The sequence below is a fragment of the Chanodichthys erythropterus genome, chromosome 9 (genome assembly GCF_024489055.1).
Source record: "Chanodichthys erythropterus isolate Z2021 chromosome 9, ASM2448905v1, whole genome shotgun sequence".
NCBI lineage: Eukaryota > Metazoa > Chordata > Actinopteri > Cypriniformes > Xenocyprididae > Chanodichthys > Chanodichthys erythropterus.
This window is the reverse complement of record NC_090229.1, coordinates 26,010,075-26,028,451: the sequence shown is the minus strand read 5'-3', so window position 1 is coordinate 26,028,451 and position 18,377 is coordinate 26,010,075. Positions and strand designations below refer to the sequence as shown.

Here is an 18,377-nt window from a genome sequence, read left to right as displayed (position 1 = left end):
TGCTTCTGGATCATGTTTAGATATGGCTTCTTTTTTGACCTATAGAGTTTAAGCCGGCGAATGGCACGGTGGATTGTGTTCACCGACAATGTATTCTGGAAGTATTCCTGAGCCCATGTTGTGATTTCCATTACAGTAGCATTCCTGTATGTGATGCAGTGCCGTCTAAAGGCCCGAAGATCACGGGCATCCAGTATGGTTTTTCGGCCTTAACCCTTAGGCACAGAGATTGTTCCAGATTCTCTGAATATTTGGATGATTTTATGCACTGTAGATGATGATAACTTCAAACTCTTTGCAATTTTTCTCTGAGAAACTCCATTCTGATATTGCTCCACTATTTTTCGCTGCAGCATTGGGGGAATTGGTGATCCTCTGCCCATCTTGACTTCTGAGAGACACTGCCACTCTGAGAGGCTCTTTTTATACACAATCATGTTGCCAATTGACCTAATAAGTTGCAAATTGGTCCTCCAGCTGTTCCTTATATGTACATGTAACTTTTCCGGCCTCTTATTGCTACCTGTCCCAACTTTTTTGGAATGTGTATCTCTCATGAAATCCAAAATGAGCCAATATTTGGCATGACATTTCAAAATGTCTCACGTTCAACATTTGATATATCTATATTCTATTGTGAATAAAATATACGTTTATGAGATTTGTAAATTATTGCATTCCTTTTTTATTCACAATTTGTAGTGTCCCAACTTTTTTGGAATCGGGTTTGTATTTACTAAGGGCGCCAATATTTGCAGAGTGCACTGTAGCCTATTGTTTAAACATTAGATGTCAGTAAGATATCCTGGAAAAAAGTAAAGAATCCTGGAAAAAAAATGTATCATGGTTTCCACGAAAAAATAGTTTTCAACATTGATAATAATAAGAAATGTTTCTTCAGAAGCAAATCAGCATATTAGCAGCCTTGGTGAGCATAAGAGACCTTTCAAAACATTAGATAATCATACACACCAACTTTAGAAAGGCAGCATATGTATATTTTTTTATATAAAAAAAGTGTATAACCTTTATTGACATGTTTTTATTTTATTAAGCTTTACTCCATAATGCAGTAGCAGCCTGTAAAAACATGTAAGTGAAGTGCCTCAGGCTTTGTCTGTGTGTGATTTGCATATATTTCCTTGTTGACTTATCTCAGCTGGGAAGAGACAGGATAAAAATATTCAAGGATGTGTTATTTTCTACAACAGCCCTGAAGCTGCTCACTGACTGGAGTGTGGTCACCAGTGAATGCTCATAACTAAATGTGGAGTGGCTTTGTTAAGATTCTGAAGCGCTCATGAATGTTCCGTCAAAGAGTTTCAGGAGCACATTCATACATTGAATGAACTGAAAACTAAGGAAATCCACTGATTGACGCACAAAAGGCAACGTCCAAAAGCGCACACGCGTCTGACAGTTGTATTGTCCCCCAGCTGCCGGTTGCTGAGGATGGCTGTAAGTTTGGCCTGAGGAGAGATGATTCAGTGTAGATGCTATTATTCTACTGTCAGACAGGAAACCCTCTGGCTTCCATATGCTCTCAGCTCCAGGATGGAAAGCATAAAGGAATGAGAGTAAGAAAGATTTGGGTACCAGCAGGCAGAATCAGGACTAAAGCTCCCCTGTGGACTTCAAATGGAAATGACTGGGCTTTAGGCTTGCACAGACGGCAGGCTCTAAGGGTTTGCTGACTGGCACTCAAGTTATGCTAACTGCTTATGCCAAGCGATTACACGACACCGTTTATTCTTGTGCTCCGGAATAGCTAGAGCTCATAATGCTCTGTTTATCTTTCCGGTCATGATGCCAAAGCTAATGCAATCACTCACATTGTTCATAGCCTCCGATGGGATTTCGCTGTGCATTTTCATGAGTCAGACGCATCCTATTTTCAGGGCTTTGGACGTTAATTATAAAGAAATGCCTGGTGTCTTGCTGTGGAGGCATCATTGGTGAGCAGCTGAGCTAAACATTCCCTTTTACCATCCATCTGCACACTTCAGAGCTATTGAGAGTTGCCAAGAACCTGTGACAGGCGGTCAGCAATCCACACAATCAATAATGTGACAGTAAGACTTTTTGAAGAGCCTGTATGTCCTTTTGTACACCATTACAAATGTTTTGATACAATTTAATTGCAAATCTAATTTAAATCCAATTCAGATATGGGTTTTTCAAACAACAACCAAGTAAAAATAATCACAGATATGTTATATTATACTCAGGGCCCCTGGGCACATGTGTTTTGAAGGGCAATTTGGCCCCCCCAAAAAATTTGGAAATGTGTTTCAGCTAATATTAGATGAGAATAGAGAACAGAATATTATACATTATAATGTACGATACTTTAGTAAGAATATTAGCATGCACAACTCTTTAACATTCGAACATTTATTTTCACAGTAATATTTTACATATATTTCAAATATTTTCATTGAAGTATTTTAAAGTTAGTTTTTTTTTTTTTTGATATTCTAATGACATACAAAGTTGAGGATTTAAATACTCAAAGATCAGTTGTGAATTTTTTAGCAATGACATGTATAATGAAAAAAAGTTTATTTCAACAAATTATATGTAATAAAATCTGTTGTAGTTGGTACAAATGTTGCTTCATGTCTGTTTGTTTAACCATCATAAAATAGAAATAAAGAACTTTTATCAATATATAACTATGAAAGAAAGAAACTGAACCTGAAAATAACACACTTGAAAAATGTTTGCCAGTGTTTTTAGTTTTAGAAAATAAATGTGACATACACTATACCATTCAAAAGTTTGGGGCCATTCAAAAAGGTTTTTATGTTAAAAAACAGTAAGATTTTTTAATGCTTACCAAAGCCGCATTTATTTGATTTTCTATTTAATATATTTTAAAATGTATTTTATTCCTGTGATGCAAAGTTGAATTTTCAGCATCATTACTCCAGTCTTCAGTGTCACATGATCCTTCAGAAATAATTCTAATATGATGATTTGCTGCTCAAAAACATTTCTTATTATTATTAATGTTGAAAACGGCTGTGCTGCTTAAAAAAATTCAGGATTTCAGGATTCTTTGATAAATATAAAGTTTACTTTACTATGTCTTTACTGTCACTTTAGATCACTTTATTTCATCAGTGCTGAATAAAAGTATAAATTTTTCAAAAAAATCCTCCAGACCCCATACAGTTGTACAGTATTGTGTCTTGCCCTTTTAGACAGTTCTGTGCAAAAATTAACTCATATTATATAAGTTTTGTGTCCCTAAAGTGGTGTTGCACACTATTAGAAAATAACATTTACATACTATATACATAGGTAAAACAACATGTATGTAAAATGCCCAAACTTCACATATTGGTGGTGCTTGATATTATTTGTCAGTTTGTCATCTGTCCAGTGCACTTCATCCAAACACTGTACAGATGCATCAAGCAGAGTTGAGAGAGCTGGTGTGAATTAGTCTCCAGCTGCAATCCAGGTCAGTATCCTGCAGCTTTTCCTTTTTTCCGTGAGTCAGATACGGCCACTATGCAGTTGTTTTCCTTTGATATTGCATTAACCACATTATAAAACATCTGCGGGATTTTGACTTTGTGCCCAATCTTGTTAAGTGACTCCAAAACTATCTGAGGAAGAAAAGAGATAAAAGTGGCTTGAAAATTTAACTTGATCCTTTACAAACAATTTACTACAGGGACATTTGTATCTATTTACCGTATCAAACAAGGGCTCAAAGCTGAGAACATTTTTGGAGTCCACATAGACCACAGGGGCATCGATGGAATCCTGCAGCGTCTTGTCGAACCACAGGAAGTTCATGAGAGTCTAGCCAGAGGGGTTTCAGCCAGAGTTGGATTACTAAAGCACAATGCGTTAAAATTGTTCAGTTTAAGGGCCAGATTTACTAACAGCTTGCACCAGCGCAAACCCTCTCTTGCTGTTAAAAAACTACTGTCAGGATTTACTAAAGACACGCAGTGAAAAATTTGCAATAAAAAGGCATGGACACCGTTATTTTTGTGGCTGGCCTCATTGCACATGCATTTATAGAGGTTTCCCTTTCAGATGCCAAAAGGTTTGCTGTAGTCAATTTACTGGTATTTGCATCATTATTTAACACATTTAACAAAGTATTGCTGTGCCCGAATTCGAATACTTCCCTACTATAGAGTATGTGAAAAATAGTACGCACACAGAGTTGTATGTCTTAATACAAATATTAGAGTATTCGAAAAACAGCACCCAAACACGATGACCTTCTACTTCCGCAGAGATACTGAAGTGCACATTCGATGGACACTTTAATATCCCATGAGCCCATGTTGTAAATGGCGGCGAAGCGACGCAACTGATGTCGTAGGTCACATGACAGTGACAACACGACATGACAGTGCCAACAGATATTGTACGGCAGTATTCCATTCATATTACACACATTGATACTGTATACAATGTACTTTTTAATTATCACAAAGTAAGTTTCAAACCAAATGTAGTACAGTATGTGATTTCAGACGCAGCACTTTAATCCATTTTGTGTTTGATGTGACTGTAGTTGCTGGTATGTGTCATTCCGTGTCAACTCAAGCAGAGGTCCCCAGATAAAAACTGATAAAATGACAATTTTCATCTGAGATTTGGAGGTTGAAATCTGTTGACATTAGCAGTCTTTGTTGCGTTATATGCCAACGGTGCAGTTCAAAATTGGGAAAAACACACTTCTTGTGTTCTTACATTTCTAGTTACAACATAATTTATTCTACAGACAGTCCTCTTTAAATGCAATAAGTATCATCTGAATGCAAAATTACTCACATTTGGTTTGACCATATGTAAAATTCAACAATTTGAACATGGAGCCACTTTGAGATACCCATAATAATGGGAATTAATTATACAGGGCCTTGAAAATTAAGATTTCAAAAGAAAAGTTTAAAAGCCAGAATCTAAAATCATATTGAGTTATCTTTAAAGGGGACCTATTATCCAAAATTCACTTTTACATTGTGTTTGGACATAAATGTGTGTTGGCAGTGTGTGTACACAACCACCCTATAATGATAAAAATCCACCCACTCCTTTTTTTTTAATCCCCATAAATCATAAGCAGTGTTTCACAACAAGCTATTTCCAAGTTCCTGGCAATGTGACGTGAAGTCACATTAGCCACAGGCCCCGCCCACGAATGTTGACAGACACTGCTGTTTTACCATAGAACCGCCCTGAGCGAGTTCACAGCCAGTTCACAGTCCAACTCCTCACAGTTCAGGCTGCGGCCCCTTTAAATTCTCGTGCTCCCCACCCATCGAGCTCGCGACTGCCTTAAACAGCATAAACAAAGTTCACACAGCTAATATAACCCTCAAAATGTATCTTTACAAAGTGTTCATCATGCAACATGTCTAAATCGTGTAAGTATGGTATTTATTTTGATGTTTACATTTGATTCTGAATGAGTATGGGCTGGCATATGCAAATATTGGGGGCGTACATATTAATGATCCCGACTGTTACGTAACAGTCTGTGTTATGTTGAGATTCGCCTGTTCTTCGGAGGTCTTTTAAACAAATGAGATTTATATAGATCTTTGCAGCTTTTTTGATATAAAGAACAAGATACATTTCTAATTTCATTATTTGTACTGCAGTTGTTCCTCTATAAAAGAAAAAAGTATCAGCTGTATGCAAAGTGAACCACATTTGGTTTTTGGCCACTGAAAATGTGTACAATTGACCAATTTACTCATGGAGCCACATTGAGATCCCCATATATCTGGAAATGAATGATCCATACTGGACCTTAAAAAATAAGACACCAAAATAAATAAAAAATCTAAGAACCAGAATCTACTTCTTGAGTTACAGGCATGCAAACTTGAGGGGAAAAAACACAAAAAGTGCTTTTTCCCATTTCTGAACTTTCACAGCTGGTAAATAATGCAACAAAGATCACGAAAGTCAACAGATTTTACTAATAGAATTACCAATCTCTGTGTAAAAAAAGTAACGATGCTGCCATCTTTCTAAAGACATTTTATCCCCCTGTATTTGGCTCCAAATCTCAGGTGAAAATTGTCATTTTGACATGAGCTGCTGCGTCTGTGTTCAATTTGAACATTGTCAGATGACCTGCAGAACTTTCCACTCCATCAGCTCTTCTATGGGATAATGCTAATTTGCCCTGTTTAGTAAATCTGGCCCTAAAAGTGCAGATGAAACTTACCAGCGCCACCCCGGTGGTGATCATACTGCCTCCTGAGGCTCCTATGACCACGATGTGTTTCTGAGATTGGGAGTAAAGGATCACTGGAGACATGGAGGAAGGCGGCTGCTCACCTTCACATAGATACACACAGAACAGATATTTAGACCACAAATCCACAGTGTCAAAATATTCTATCCCTCTATTCTTATTCAAAGGAATATTCAGTACAAGTTAAACTTTATCGACAGCATTTGTGTTTTCATCAAAGCACTTACAAGAATTATTTCTTACAAATCCATTTCTTATTTGAGCTGTGAAATCTAAATCAATATTTTTGATGTTGGGAATCCCACTCTACACTGAAAAAAGTACACCCGTAAGACCTTTGTTCATCTTCGGAACACAAATTAAGATATTTTTGTTGAAATCCAATGGCTCAGTGAGGCCTTCATAGGGAGCAATGACATTTCTTCTCTCAAGATCCATTAATGTACTAAAAACATATTTAAATCAGTTCATGTGAGTACAGTGGTTTGATATTAATATTATAAAGCAATGAGAATATTTTTGGTGCTGCAAAAAAAAAAAAAAAGATTTATATATTGATGACCGATTTCAATACACTGCTTCATGAAGCTTCGGACTGTTATGAATCAGAGTGTCGAATCATGATTCAGATCGCATGTCAAACTGCCAAACTGCTGAAATCACATGACTTTGGTGCTCCGAACTGCAGATTCGATATGCTGATTCATTTGTGCTCCGAATATTCCTGAAGCAGTGTTTTGAAATCGGCCATCACTATATAAGTCGTTATTTTGGGTTTTTTTTGGCACACCAAAAATATTCTTGTCGCTTTATAATTTTAATATTGAGCCACTGAACTCACATGAACTGATTTATATATATTTAGTACATTATCTTGAGAGAGGAAATGTCATGCAGGCCTCACTGAGCCATCGGATTTCAACAAAAATATCTTAATTTCTGTTTCGAAGATTAATGAAGGTCTTACGGTGTGTAGAACGACATGAGGGTAAGTAATAAATTACATTATTTTCATTTTTGGGTGAACTAACCCTTTAAGTCATGTGGCTATATATTTTTTTAAATTATAGATGATACAGATAAGCTTTTTAATTATGTTTATATTATGTCTGATAAGTGATGAATGACAGAGATTAAAATTCTGTACTGTTTTGTCTAAATTAAAAATAAAACACCAAAAACTAAATTCAATCATTTAAATATTGCAAGCAAATTGAGGCATCGCAACAATACAATGTACAGATGAAAAATGGATATGAAGTTGGAGATTTGCTAAAGATTACATTAAGTGTTAGTCAATGTATAGACACTGTAAAAAAGATTTTTCGAAGTTGTAAATAAAACAAAGATTACTGGAGTATGTTTTACAAGAAAACCATTTCAGTTTTTCTACTTCTACAATGTGTTTCTTGCATTGGTGAAATTTACTAGCTATATATTAATTATATATATATATATATATATATATATATATATATATATATATATATATATATATATATATATATATATATATATTATATATATATATATACAGCTATGGAATCTATTTTTATGCATTCTGACTTATTTACACTGTTAAAGAGTTGCATTCTCATGCTAAACAAGACCAAAGTTTCGAAACACGAGTTGGACGTATGACAGAGTATTTCTGTGCCAAATATACACAACTTCCAGTTGAGGGCATGTTTCGCCAAAATTTTTTCGAGTATGGTCTTTATGACATAATAAAAGGGCAGAATTCCTTGTATAGGCACTTCTCCCTGATAAGCGTGCACACACACACACACACATCACCCAGAGTAAGAGGACACCCATCATCGCGTTTTGTTCGGGATACGGAAGCCGAGAGATTTTTCAACAATGGCTGTGCCCCAATTCAGGAGCTGCACCCTTTGAAGGCTGCATACATCATCGAGGCAGTCTCATTTAAGAAAAATAACCATTAGATTGCAACGTAAGAAAGAAATTACAGTATTTTACACCTAACAAAGAATATCAGTCAATTTTATTACAGTTACTTTTCTTAAATATGACATCCTTAATGACGTATTCAGCCTTCAAATGCGACCTCCGGAGGACGCAGTCTCCAAAATAAGATGCAGCTCCTGTCACCAAAGGAGTGTGTTTTTGGTTGTGAGGGAAAGATTACCTTTTTTTAGCTTCCCAAAGAACCCAGCGTTAAGGGAACAGTGGATGAAGTTTTTTTCCGGGGCAGCAATGGAGTTGTGCACATATGTTTGTTTGTTCCCGGAATTTCGGCGACAAATGTTTTGTAAACAAGTCCCAGTTCGGCGCTGGATTTGCTGATCACAGGCGGTGAGTAAAGCTGCATCAGATGTCAGTGTTTTTTGGGCAATCGGTGCGCAAGTGCATAAAATGTAATCAACACAAAAATTTTTGTTCCCTTTTTATTTATAATGATGACGCAGCTAGCTCTAAGCAAAAGCTGTGCACGCTCGTGACTCTTAAAGTAACACTCCACTTTTTTTGAAAATAGGCTCATTTTCCAACTCCCCTAGAGTTAAACAGTTGAGTTTTACCGTTTTCGAATCCATTCAGCCGATCTCCGGTTCTGGCGGTACCACTTTTAGCATAGCTTAGCATAGTTCATTGAATCTGATTAGACCATTAACATCGCGCTTAAAAATGACCAAAGAGTTTAGATATTTTTCCTATTTAAAACTTGACTCTTCTGTAGTTAAATCGTGTACTAAGACCGACAGAAAATGAAAAGTTGCGATTTTCTAGGCTGATATGGCTAGGAACTATACTCTCATTCAGGCGTAATAATCAAGGAACTTTGCTGCCGTTCCATGGCTGCAGCAGTGCAATGATATTACGCAGCGCCCCCGAGCCCCTGCTTGCACAGGGAGCGTGCCTTGCAACCATGGAGACGTTTGTGAGAGACGCTGCGTAATATCATTGCGCCTGCTGCACTCATGGTACGGCAGGAAAGTTCCTTGATTATTACGCCTGAATGAGAGTATAGTTCCTAGCCATATCAGCCTAGAAAATCGCAACTTTTCATTTTCTGTCGGTCTTAGATTTAACTACAGAAGAGTCAAGTTTTAAATAGGAAAAATATCAAAACTCTTTGGTCATTTTTAAGCGAGATGCTAACGGTCTAATCAGATTCAATGAACTATGCTAAGCTATGCTAAAAGTGGTACCGCCAGAACCAGAGATCTGCTGAATGGATTCGAAAACGGTAAAACTCAACTGTTTAACTCTAGGGGAGTTGGAAAATTAGCTTATTTTCAAAAAAAGTGGAGTGTTCCTTTAAGCTCTGCTCACGGCACGCCTCCAGGAGCTCGGCTTTTTTCGGAAAAACTCGGTACCGTGTATCTATCTTTTATAAATATGATAACACTAAAGATTTTCGGAGATATGAAGGATGCAATGTTACTCTATATGTACTCAAGATTAACATGAGATTGGCAGAAACTGTGTGTGATACCCCCCCTTTAACTAATATGGTACAGATATATTGTGCATCCCTAAAAAAACAGCGTGTATCCACTTTTAACTGCAAATGTGGACAGAATGTTTATCAATACTGAAATATTCCATTCATTTTGGGACCTGTATATGTCAGAAATCAGCCATTTTTGAAGGTTTACTAACCAGCATGAATCTGGTCTGTTTTTCCACAGAAGTCTACAAGTTCATTGTTAAGCAGGATTCCTGTTTTGGAGGAAAAAATTCTGGATCCAAATCTGAGAAGAAAGAAAAGTTCATCAGTTTTGACAATTTCTAAGATACCATTTTACTCCAGTATAGCATTGCATTTATCAATAAAGTAATAATATCAAGACAATATTATCTTATTGTGTTTTAAAGTTTGCATATATGGTCTGAATGATATTTGAGTGCACACACATGTGGTTGATGGTGCTGGTCACAGATACCGCCATCCCATCCTCAGCCAGCACAGACACATGAGTGGTGCCATGTGAGTCCAGGTATGGAGTGACGTTGTAGTAGCTGGCATCATAAGTGTGGTCAGGGCTGATTTTTGCTCTCACTTTGTCCGCAAAATGCTTCTGAATGATCTCAACTGCCTCCTATTCAAGCCACACAGAACGTCGAGGATGATGAACTAATGCATGACTTTATGTGTGCCAACCAGTGGGTTGCCAGCAATAATGGCAGTGTTGCTGTGCTGTACTCTACTGCCTGCAGTAATGATCACCCAGAACACAGCACTTAAGTCATTATAGCAGATTACACCAGTGCCTCCAGAGAGTGTAATGACTGTAATGTTTCTGTTGAGTTACTAAAGCAGAGCCTGACCAATGGTATCATGCCTATAACGCTTACTGAGAAGTATAATATGTAAAACAAACGACTGAGCCTACCGTTTGAGAGGCAAAGTTGGGATCTTTCATGAACTTCTTAAGACCGTTGGCAAATTTACAGGTTTCTACGTAACGCTGGAATGTTAAGATCTTCTCATCCCCCTTCAGAGATGAAGGACTTGGATTAAAACCTAAGGAGCACAGAAAACATAAGCAGTGTAAGAGTTTAGAAACAACAACAAAAAAAGTTTTTGTTAAAATGATCATTAATATAATCAAAGAAATGATATATTAATCTTTTGAAGGATACCACAGAGCGCCAAAACACATCTGACTACAAAAAAAAAAGTGATAGAAAACAACAACACTGTGGTTTAAGCACATAGTTTTGTGGTTGCGATGTTGTTTCTCAGTTGTTTTCTTAGTGGCCGAAATCAAAAGAGCTCAAGTCAAGTATTTACACCGAAAAAAATGCTTTTCTTACTTAGATTTTTTGCTTTGTTCCCGGTCCAAATATCTAAAAATTCTTAAATCAAGAAGCATTTTCTAAACAAATACAAATTGTCTTGTTTTCAGAAAAAAATAAGTCAAGTTTTTCCTTAAAACAAGCAACATAATCTGCCAATGGGGTAAGCAAAATGATCTTGTTTTCGGTTTGAAATTAGATTATTTTGCTTACCCCAGTGGCAGATTATTTTGCTTGTTTTAAGGAAAAACTCACTTAATTTTGATTTATTTTTTTCTGAAAACAAGACAGTAGTTTTTACTAAATGCTTTTTGATTTAAGAATTTTTAGATATTTGGACTAGAAACAAGACAAAAAACGAAATAAAGCACTTTTTGCAGTGTATGATATTCTGGTTCCTATACGCCACCGTTCAAGAGTTTGGGGTCAGTAATTTTTTAAAGGACTTAATATTTTTATTCAGCAAGGATGCATTAAATTGATCAAAAATGAAAGCAAATGCTTTTTACATTGTTACAAATGTCTCTATTTCAAATAGACGCTGTTCTTTTGAACTTTCTATTCATAAATGTATCAGTTTCCACAAAAATATTAAGCAGCACAATTAAGAAATGTTTTTAACATCAAATCAGCATATTAGAATAATAGACTGTGCGACTGAAGTAATGGCTGCTGAAAATTCAGCTTATACACTGCAAAAAATGCTGCTCTTACTTAGAATTTTTGTCTTGTTTCCAGTCCAAATATCGAAAAAATTATTAGATCATGAAGCATTTTCTTGACAAGTAAAAATTATTTTCTTGTTTTTAGGAAAAATACGTCAAAATTAAGTGAGTTTTTCCTTAAAACAAGCAAAATAATCTGCCAATGGGGTAAACAAAATAATCTTAAAGGGTTAGTTCACCCAAAAATGAACATTCTGTCATTTATTACTCACCCTCATGCCGTTCCACACCAGTAAGACCTTCATTAATCTTCAGAACACAAATTAAGATATTTTAGTTGAAATCCGATGGCTCCGTGAGGCCTCCATAGGGAGCAATGACACATTCTCTCTCAAGATCCATTAATGTACTAAAAACATATTTAAATCGGTTCATGTGAGTACAGATGTTCAATATTAATATTATAAAGCGATGAGAATATTTTTGGTGCGCAAAAAACAAAACAAAATAACGACTTATATAGTGATGGCCGATTTCAAAACACTGCTTCAGGAAGCATCTGAGCAAAAATGAATCAAGTGTATCGAAGCATTGTTTTGATATTGGCCATCACTAAATAAGTCGTTATTTTGTTTTTTTTGGCACACCATAAATATTCTCGTCACTTTATAATATTAATATTGAGCCACTGTACTAACATGAACTGATTTAAATATGTTTTTAGTACCTTTATGGATCTTGAGAGAGGAAATGTCATTGCTCCCTATAGAGGCCTCACGGAGCCATCGGATTTCAACCAAAATATCTTAATTTGCGTTTCGAAGATTAATAAAGGTTTTACGGGTGTGGAACAGCATGAGGGTGAATAATAAATTACATTATTTTCATTTTTGGGTGAACTAACCCTTTAATCCAAACTGAAAACAAGATTATATCGTTTATTTTTAGTTTGAAATAAGATTATTTTGCTTACCCCGTTGGCAGATTATTTTGCTTGTTTTAAGGAAAAACTCACTTAATTTTCACTTATTTTTCCTGAAAACAGGAAAATAATTTTTACTTGTCTAGAAAATGCTTCTTGATTTAACTTTAAGATATTTTGACTAGAAACAAGACAAAAACTCTAAGTAAGAACTGCCTTTTTTTGCAGTGTAGAAAACAGTTTAAATTGTTCAAATATTTAACAATATCACTGTTTTTCTGTATTTTTGATCAAATAAATGCAGCCTTGCTTAGCATGATGAGCTAAATCTTACCAACTCCAAACTTTTGAACAGCAATAAAATATCTGTAGCACAAATGGTTCAGGAACAATTTCTGCACCAAAGTTTAATACTTTAATCACTAAACTTAAATATGAACAACAATAATAGTGATGCTTGCCAAGTACTTCTAATAAAGGATGAACGGGTTGATTAGTTTTCCTACCTAGCATGGTGTTGAGTATGAAGCTAAGTGTAGCTCCCCCTGCTGGCGGTGGAGGAAAGTACATGTCATACTCTTCTAGATTCATTTCCCAGGCATCTGATTCAGATGCCTTGAATGAACTCAAGTCCTCCAGAGAAATTGTTCCACCTGAAATACACAGTAAATAAACTGATTCATGGATTTTTATAGAAATCAGAATTGTAGAGAGAGTGACATTTTGAATCACCTGCAGTTTGTATATCACTGACAAGTTGCTTGGCGATGTCTCCAGTGTAAAAAGCATCCGCCCCACGTTCTGCAATGATCTCAAGTGTATCTGCAAGTTTCTCAAATCTTACTATGTCCCCCTCTTTCAATAGCTCACCTTGTTCATTCTGGAATAACTTGCTATAAAAAAACACACACACATCCAGGTGACTTTTTCGGTCTTATCTGAATGTAAAAGAATTCATAAAAAAAAAAAAAAAAAATCTTTTGGTGTAAAAATGAACATTATGCATCTGTATTCATTCTGAATGGGAGTACATATGTTACCGTAGTGGTGAGTCTGCATTCTCCTTTAAAAGAACTGACAAAAATCGAGAGAGCACATAAGGAATGGGGACGCCCTCTCTAGCCATCTTGATAGTGGGCTGAAATAAACTGGCCCACGGCAGACGTCCATACAGTTTATGAGCTCGCTCATAGCCACGGATTTCACCCGGGACACCGATCCAGTGAGTTCCTATAGAGAGAGAGAGAAGCTATAGCTATCAAATGTGCTTCAAATGCTCAGTGCACTATGAATATAGTTATGAAAAATGAGAAGGCTACTTCCTGTGAAATGCATAACAAGGTCTGTAATTAAAGAAAGCAATAGTGCATTGCATGTTTTCCAAAGGTGCACTTATTTAACTATAAGTATCTTATTTCAAATAATTTTTAAAAAGTAAACACTTTTTTTACACTATCATATATTTTGTTCAATCAAGTGTGATAGAAACAATACTTTGTGTGGATGCAAGAAACAAAAGCTCATCCATCTTAACACACTGTCACCTTCCACTGGATGTATTGTTGTTGGGCATGTGGCAAGAAGGTCTGTTTTAAAAGCTTTTGGGACAGTCTCTCTGGCATTGATTATTCTCACTTTGCCTAGATAACACAGATATTGAAAAATAGTAACAATAATATACATTATACCGTCAGAAATAATAAGTTCTTTAAGATCTTTAAGGTAGGTAGAATGAATCTCACCACTTTGTTCCCGTATGGTGAAGATAGAGCCTCCACCAATGCCCATACTCTGGGGATTTATGATTGACGTGCACAGTAAAGTAGCAATGGCGCCATCTACCGCTGACCCACCCGACTGCAGTATATCTCTAGGAGAAAAAAGACTGAAAATGAGCTTTGGCAGGGGATTTTAAACTCTGATACAAAGGACCTCCAAATGATGATCCCCTGCAAAGAAAAAAAACCCTTCCTAAAATGTAAAGGCAGCTATAGTGATCATGTAACAATAGAAAACTGGGTTTGTTTTGTTTCAGTTTGTGCTAAATTGACAGCATATCTGTTAAGGCCCTTTCACACAAAGGGTAATAACTATAACAATAACAATACAGATATAGTTCTAAAAATCATTAAAAACTTAAAAGAAGAGCAGAATCCACCTCAACTATAATGAAAATGGCAAGGAAAAGGAAATATATATGTTTTTTTTTTTTCTCCCCCAGATGATGAAAGTTAAAAACATTGACAGCCAATTAGAATCCACCTTGCTTTAGTACTCGGCGGATGACTGCTAAGCTCGCTTATAGGCTAATAATCAGAACATTATTGTGTGTTGGAGCGGATGCTATTTATCGTCACAGGTATTATCTTTATAGTTGATGTGAATGGGCCATTATTTGACACAACTGATTTTCAGTGATTTTCACAATTATTATTATTTCTAATACAGCTTCCACACTTGGTCCGAAAACCGAGTTTGATTGCTCCCTCTCCTCCTGCTGGATTCTGTTCAGATTTTTCTGTTCACCTCTGCTCTGGGCTGCCCATGGACAGAACGAGTGCAGCCTATTAGTCTCACCACTTGAGTCTAGCATGGAATTTTCTCACTCGTTGCTTGCTGCTTCTTCTATGCTTTTAGAGAAATAAGTTGCTCAAAACGGCTGGTCTAGGATCAATTATCTCTGTATATAGTATATTAGCAAAACATATTTGTCAAACAATCCAGTGAGTACTGTAGCCTATCTGATTGTGCTCTGGTACGGAGAACGTCAAAGGTTTCTATTTACAACGTGTTTTTGCAGCGTTGAGCAGTGTATGGCAATGGCTGTTGATTTCTTGAACGCAATGGCCAATCAGAGTTAAGTTAGCACTGTCTGAACAAAAACAGTGGAATTTTGAGAGGTGAGTTTAATAACAAATAATTTATTTCAGGAGTGTTTATGCTGGGATGTGTGTGTGTGTTCGTGTTTTTGTGACACAAATGTTTATAATGACATAGGTATTACAAGAAGAGGTGACTTATGAGGACAAAACCCCATGTCCACACTTTTCAAAAGGCTTATAAATCATACACAATGAGATTTTGTGAGAAAGTAAAACCTGTGATGGGTAGGTTTAGGGGTAGGGGTGGTGTAGGAGGATAGAAAATACAGTTTGTACAGTATAAAAACCATTACGCCTATGGAATGTCTCCACAATTCACAAAAACAAACATGTGTGTGTGTTTTATGATGTCTGGATCACTTGTCCGTGTTCAGGTTTCACTACACTAGACATTTTGAACCTCACAATCAAACCTGCACACACAATTTGACCAAATCATACTAAAAGCAATCGCTCCAATAGTTCTAGTGTGAATTAAATCTTTTTTTTTTTTTTTACGACAAACTAACATAATTAATCATATATGATTTCCAAAAAGCAGAGTGAAACAGTAATGTCAGTATGATCAATAATTTGGTAGTCTGTGTTAAAATATGTTATCTATAACATGTTATTTTAACTTTTGTCAGCCATTAAATACAATTTGACAAATCCCTTTTTCTTTTTTTTCCCTTTTTTTTTTTTTGCCTTTACTCCAGTTTAACAACCCCTAGGCTAATTGGTGACGATATAGGGAGAAAAGAAAAACACACAAGAGGAAGTAATGTGGAAAACAAAAGCTCTTTAAGACACGTCAAAAGTTTTTATGTTTGCAAATAATCCATAGACTATATAAAACGTCTATCATGATTACTCTATCTTCCTAACCACATCCATATGTCCTATACATCTACAGAAACAATTTAATTTTCTTTATAACAACACAATTAAATCTAAAAAATACTTTTAAATTAATCGCATACTGATGAATTTAGCGCTATGGAGTAAAATGATCAGTTGTTGTCAGGGAAAGTTTCCCAGTGATTGCGTCAAGAGGATTACTAGGCAGTGAAGATACTCATTTAGCTAATTGACTTCCAACTTTTGTGTACATCTAACCGGACATCTCACCTCATTATCCACTCATGTCCTCAAATTTACCTGACCCAGCCATCACAGAGGATTACGACAACCTAATTGTTGCCATTTTCCAGGAAAAAGTTATATTCCTCATCATTACGCATGTTCGAATTAAAGGTTTGGATGCTAGATTTTAAAGTATGTTCTAAAACATTAATTATCCGAAAGCACAATGTTTCTAAACTAACACATTTTAGAGTGAAGGATGCATTAAGGAACGATGTAGCTTATCTACCATCACTCACCGTCCGATCTTTGAACAGGTTTCCGAGTCCGCTGCCACTGCTGCTTTTTTGTAAAGTCCCTCAGCGCACTCCTCGTTAAAGTGAGCCACGCAAATAATAATAATTACAATAATACATATAAGCGGAAGACTTATACACAAGCAAACTTTCTCTTTTCGTCTGGCCATTGTAACCCGACCGGCGCGGCTTTGCTTTTATCACTGAACTTCTAGTGTAGCCTACAGCAGAAGTGCACAACTAGCCCTCCCCTTTCAGACTCTCAACGCGTAATTAAGCGCTTTGTCAAGGTGTAGAGGTCGACACTAAATCGGATTGCGGAAAGAGTTGCTAGGGGTTTTCGCACCCTCCAAATGCAATTTGACAGACTTTGCTCAGACAACATACTAGCATTCCCCTGGGGCAAAGGGATGGACTGCAGGACCACCACCTGGGGTTTGAACTTACAACCTTTTTTTGTTAACCACCACATGTTGGCTCTCAGAGGGATGAGATCATATTCCTGCCCCGTGAAATGTGAGTTACTTAAGCTATTTCTTCCATGACCCTTGACACTAACAGTTTTGTTGTGTAGACAAATCAATCTAAAAATACAATTCAGCTAAAAAATGTACTGAACCAGTTAGTTTACATCAGATTACTCCATCTAATTTCTTAGTTTTAAGTTTGTTTTTTTTTCAGTACAGAGTCCTAAAACTAAACGTTTTGTTGGTGTTAGGTTGATTTAGTAATTTTGTAGTAAAATCATATGACTTCAATGTAGTCTGTCAAATTAGTGTTGCATGGTGCACATTTTTATAGGTTACATTATTATTATTATTATTATTTACAGAGTAAGAAAAACATCTCAATTCCCTATCAAACTGTATATTTCAACAAATTATTTGTTCAGAAATCATTCATATTGTAAAATGTCTTACAATTTTTGATATAGAGGCCATGCTATATTGCGAATGTAGTCACGACTAAATGAAAACTTTTCAACCGTTATAAAGTATGCATTTGCGCTAAACTGGTTTGGGTATCAGATAAATCTGAACACACTACATTCTCTATTTAGACCATGTCATGTGACCTATGAAGTCATTCAGTGTTCCCCTCCATTTATGAATAGGACGACTCCTTCCTCATCGGTCAATAAAGGCCAAAGTATAGGCCTACTTCAGTTTTTACATTACAATATGTGATTATCATTGAATGTCATAAGCATAGTACACTCTAGAAAATGCTGGGTTAAAAATAACCCAAGTTGGGTTGAAAATTGACAAACCCAGCAGTTGGGTTAAATGTTTACCCAACCTGCTGGGCAGTTCTATATAACCCAACTATTATTTTAAAATGACTATGGCTGGCTTAAAATGAACCCAAAATAGGTGGGATATTAAAAATTACTAGAGGCAACAATAATAATCAAAAGGTGAACATTTATTAATAAGCTATTTAATAAATGTTTATTGTTTATTATTATTATTGTGATTAAATGTTAATTTCCAACATATTTTGGGTTCATTTTAAGCAAGCATTATAGTAATTTTT

General features: G+C 36.0%; 1 protein-coding gene across 1 annotated transcript; it reads right to left on the bottom strand.

Annotated features, from left to right (window-relative positions):
* Positions 1 to 2,470: 2,470 nt before the first annotated feature.
* ggt5a (gamma-glutamyltransferase 5a) lies at positions 2,471 to 17,025 on the bottom strand. The gene is made up of 12 exons (XM_067395145.1): positions 16,845 to 17,025; positions 14,341 to 14,468; positions 14,143 to 14,238; positions 13,639 to 13,828; positions 13,331 to 13,491; positions 13,105 to 13,251; positions 10,606 to 10,736; positions 10,127 to 10,311; positions 9,872 to 9,963; positions 6,215 to 6,327; positions 3,706 to 3,816; positions 2,471 to 3,617 (listed from the first exon to the last, which is right to left on the bottom strand). Exons 1-12 carry the CDS (start codon positions 17,009 to 17,011, stop codon positions 3,471 to 3,473), a joined length of 1,668 nt encoding a protein of 555 aa, XP_067251246.1. The 5' UTR covers positions 17,012 to 17,025; the 3' UTR covers positions 2,471 to 3,470.
* Positions 17,026 to 18,377: the final 1,352 nt, after the last annotated feature.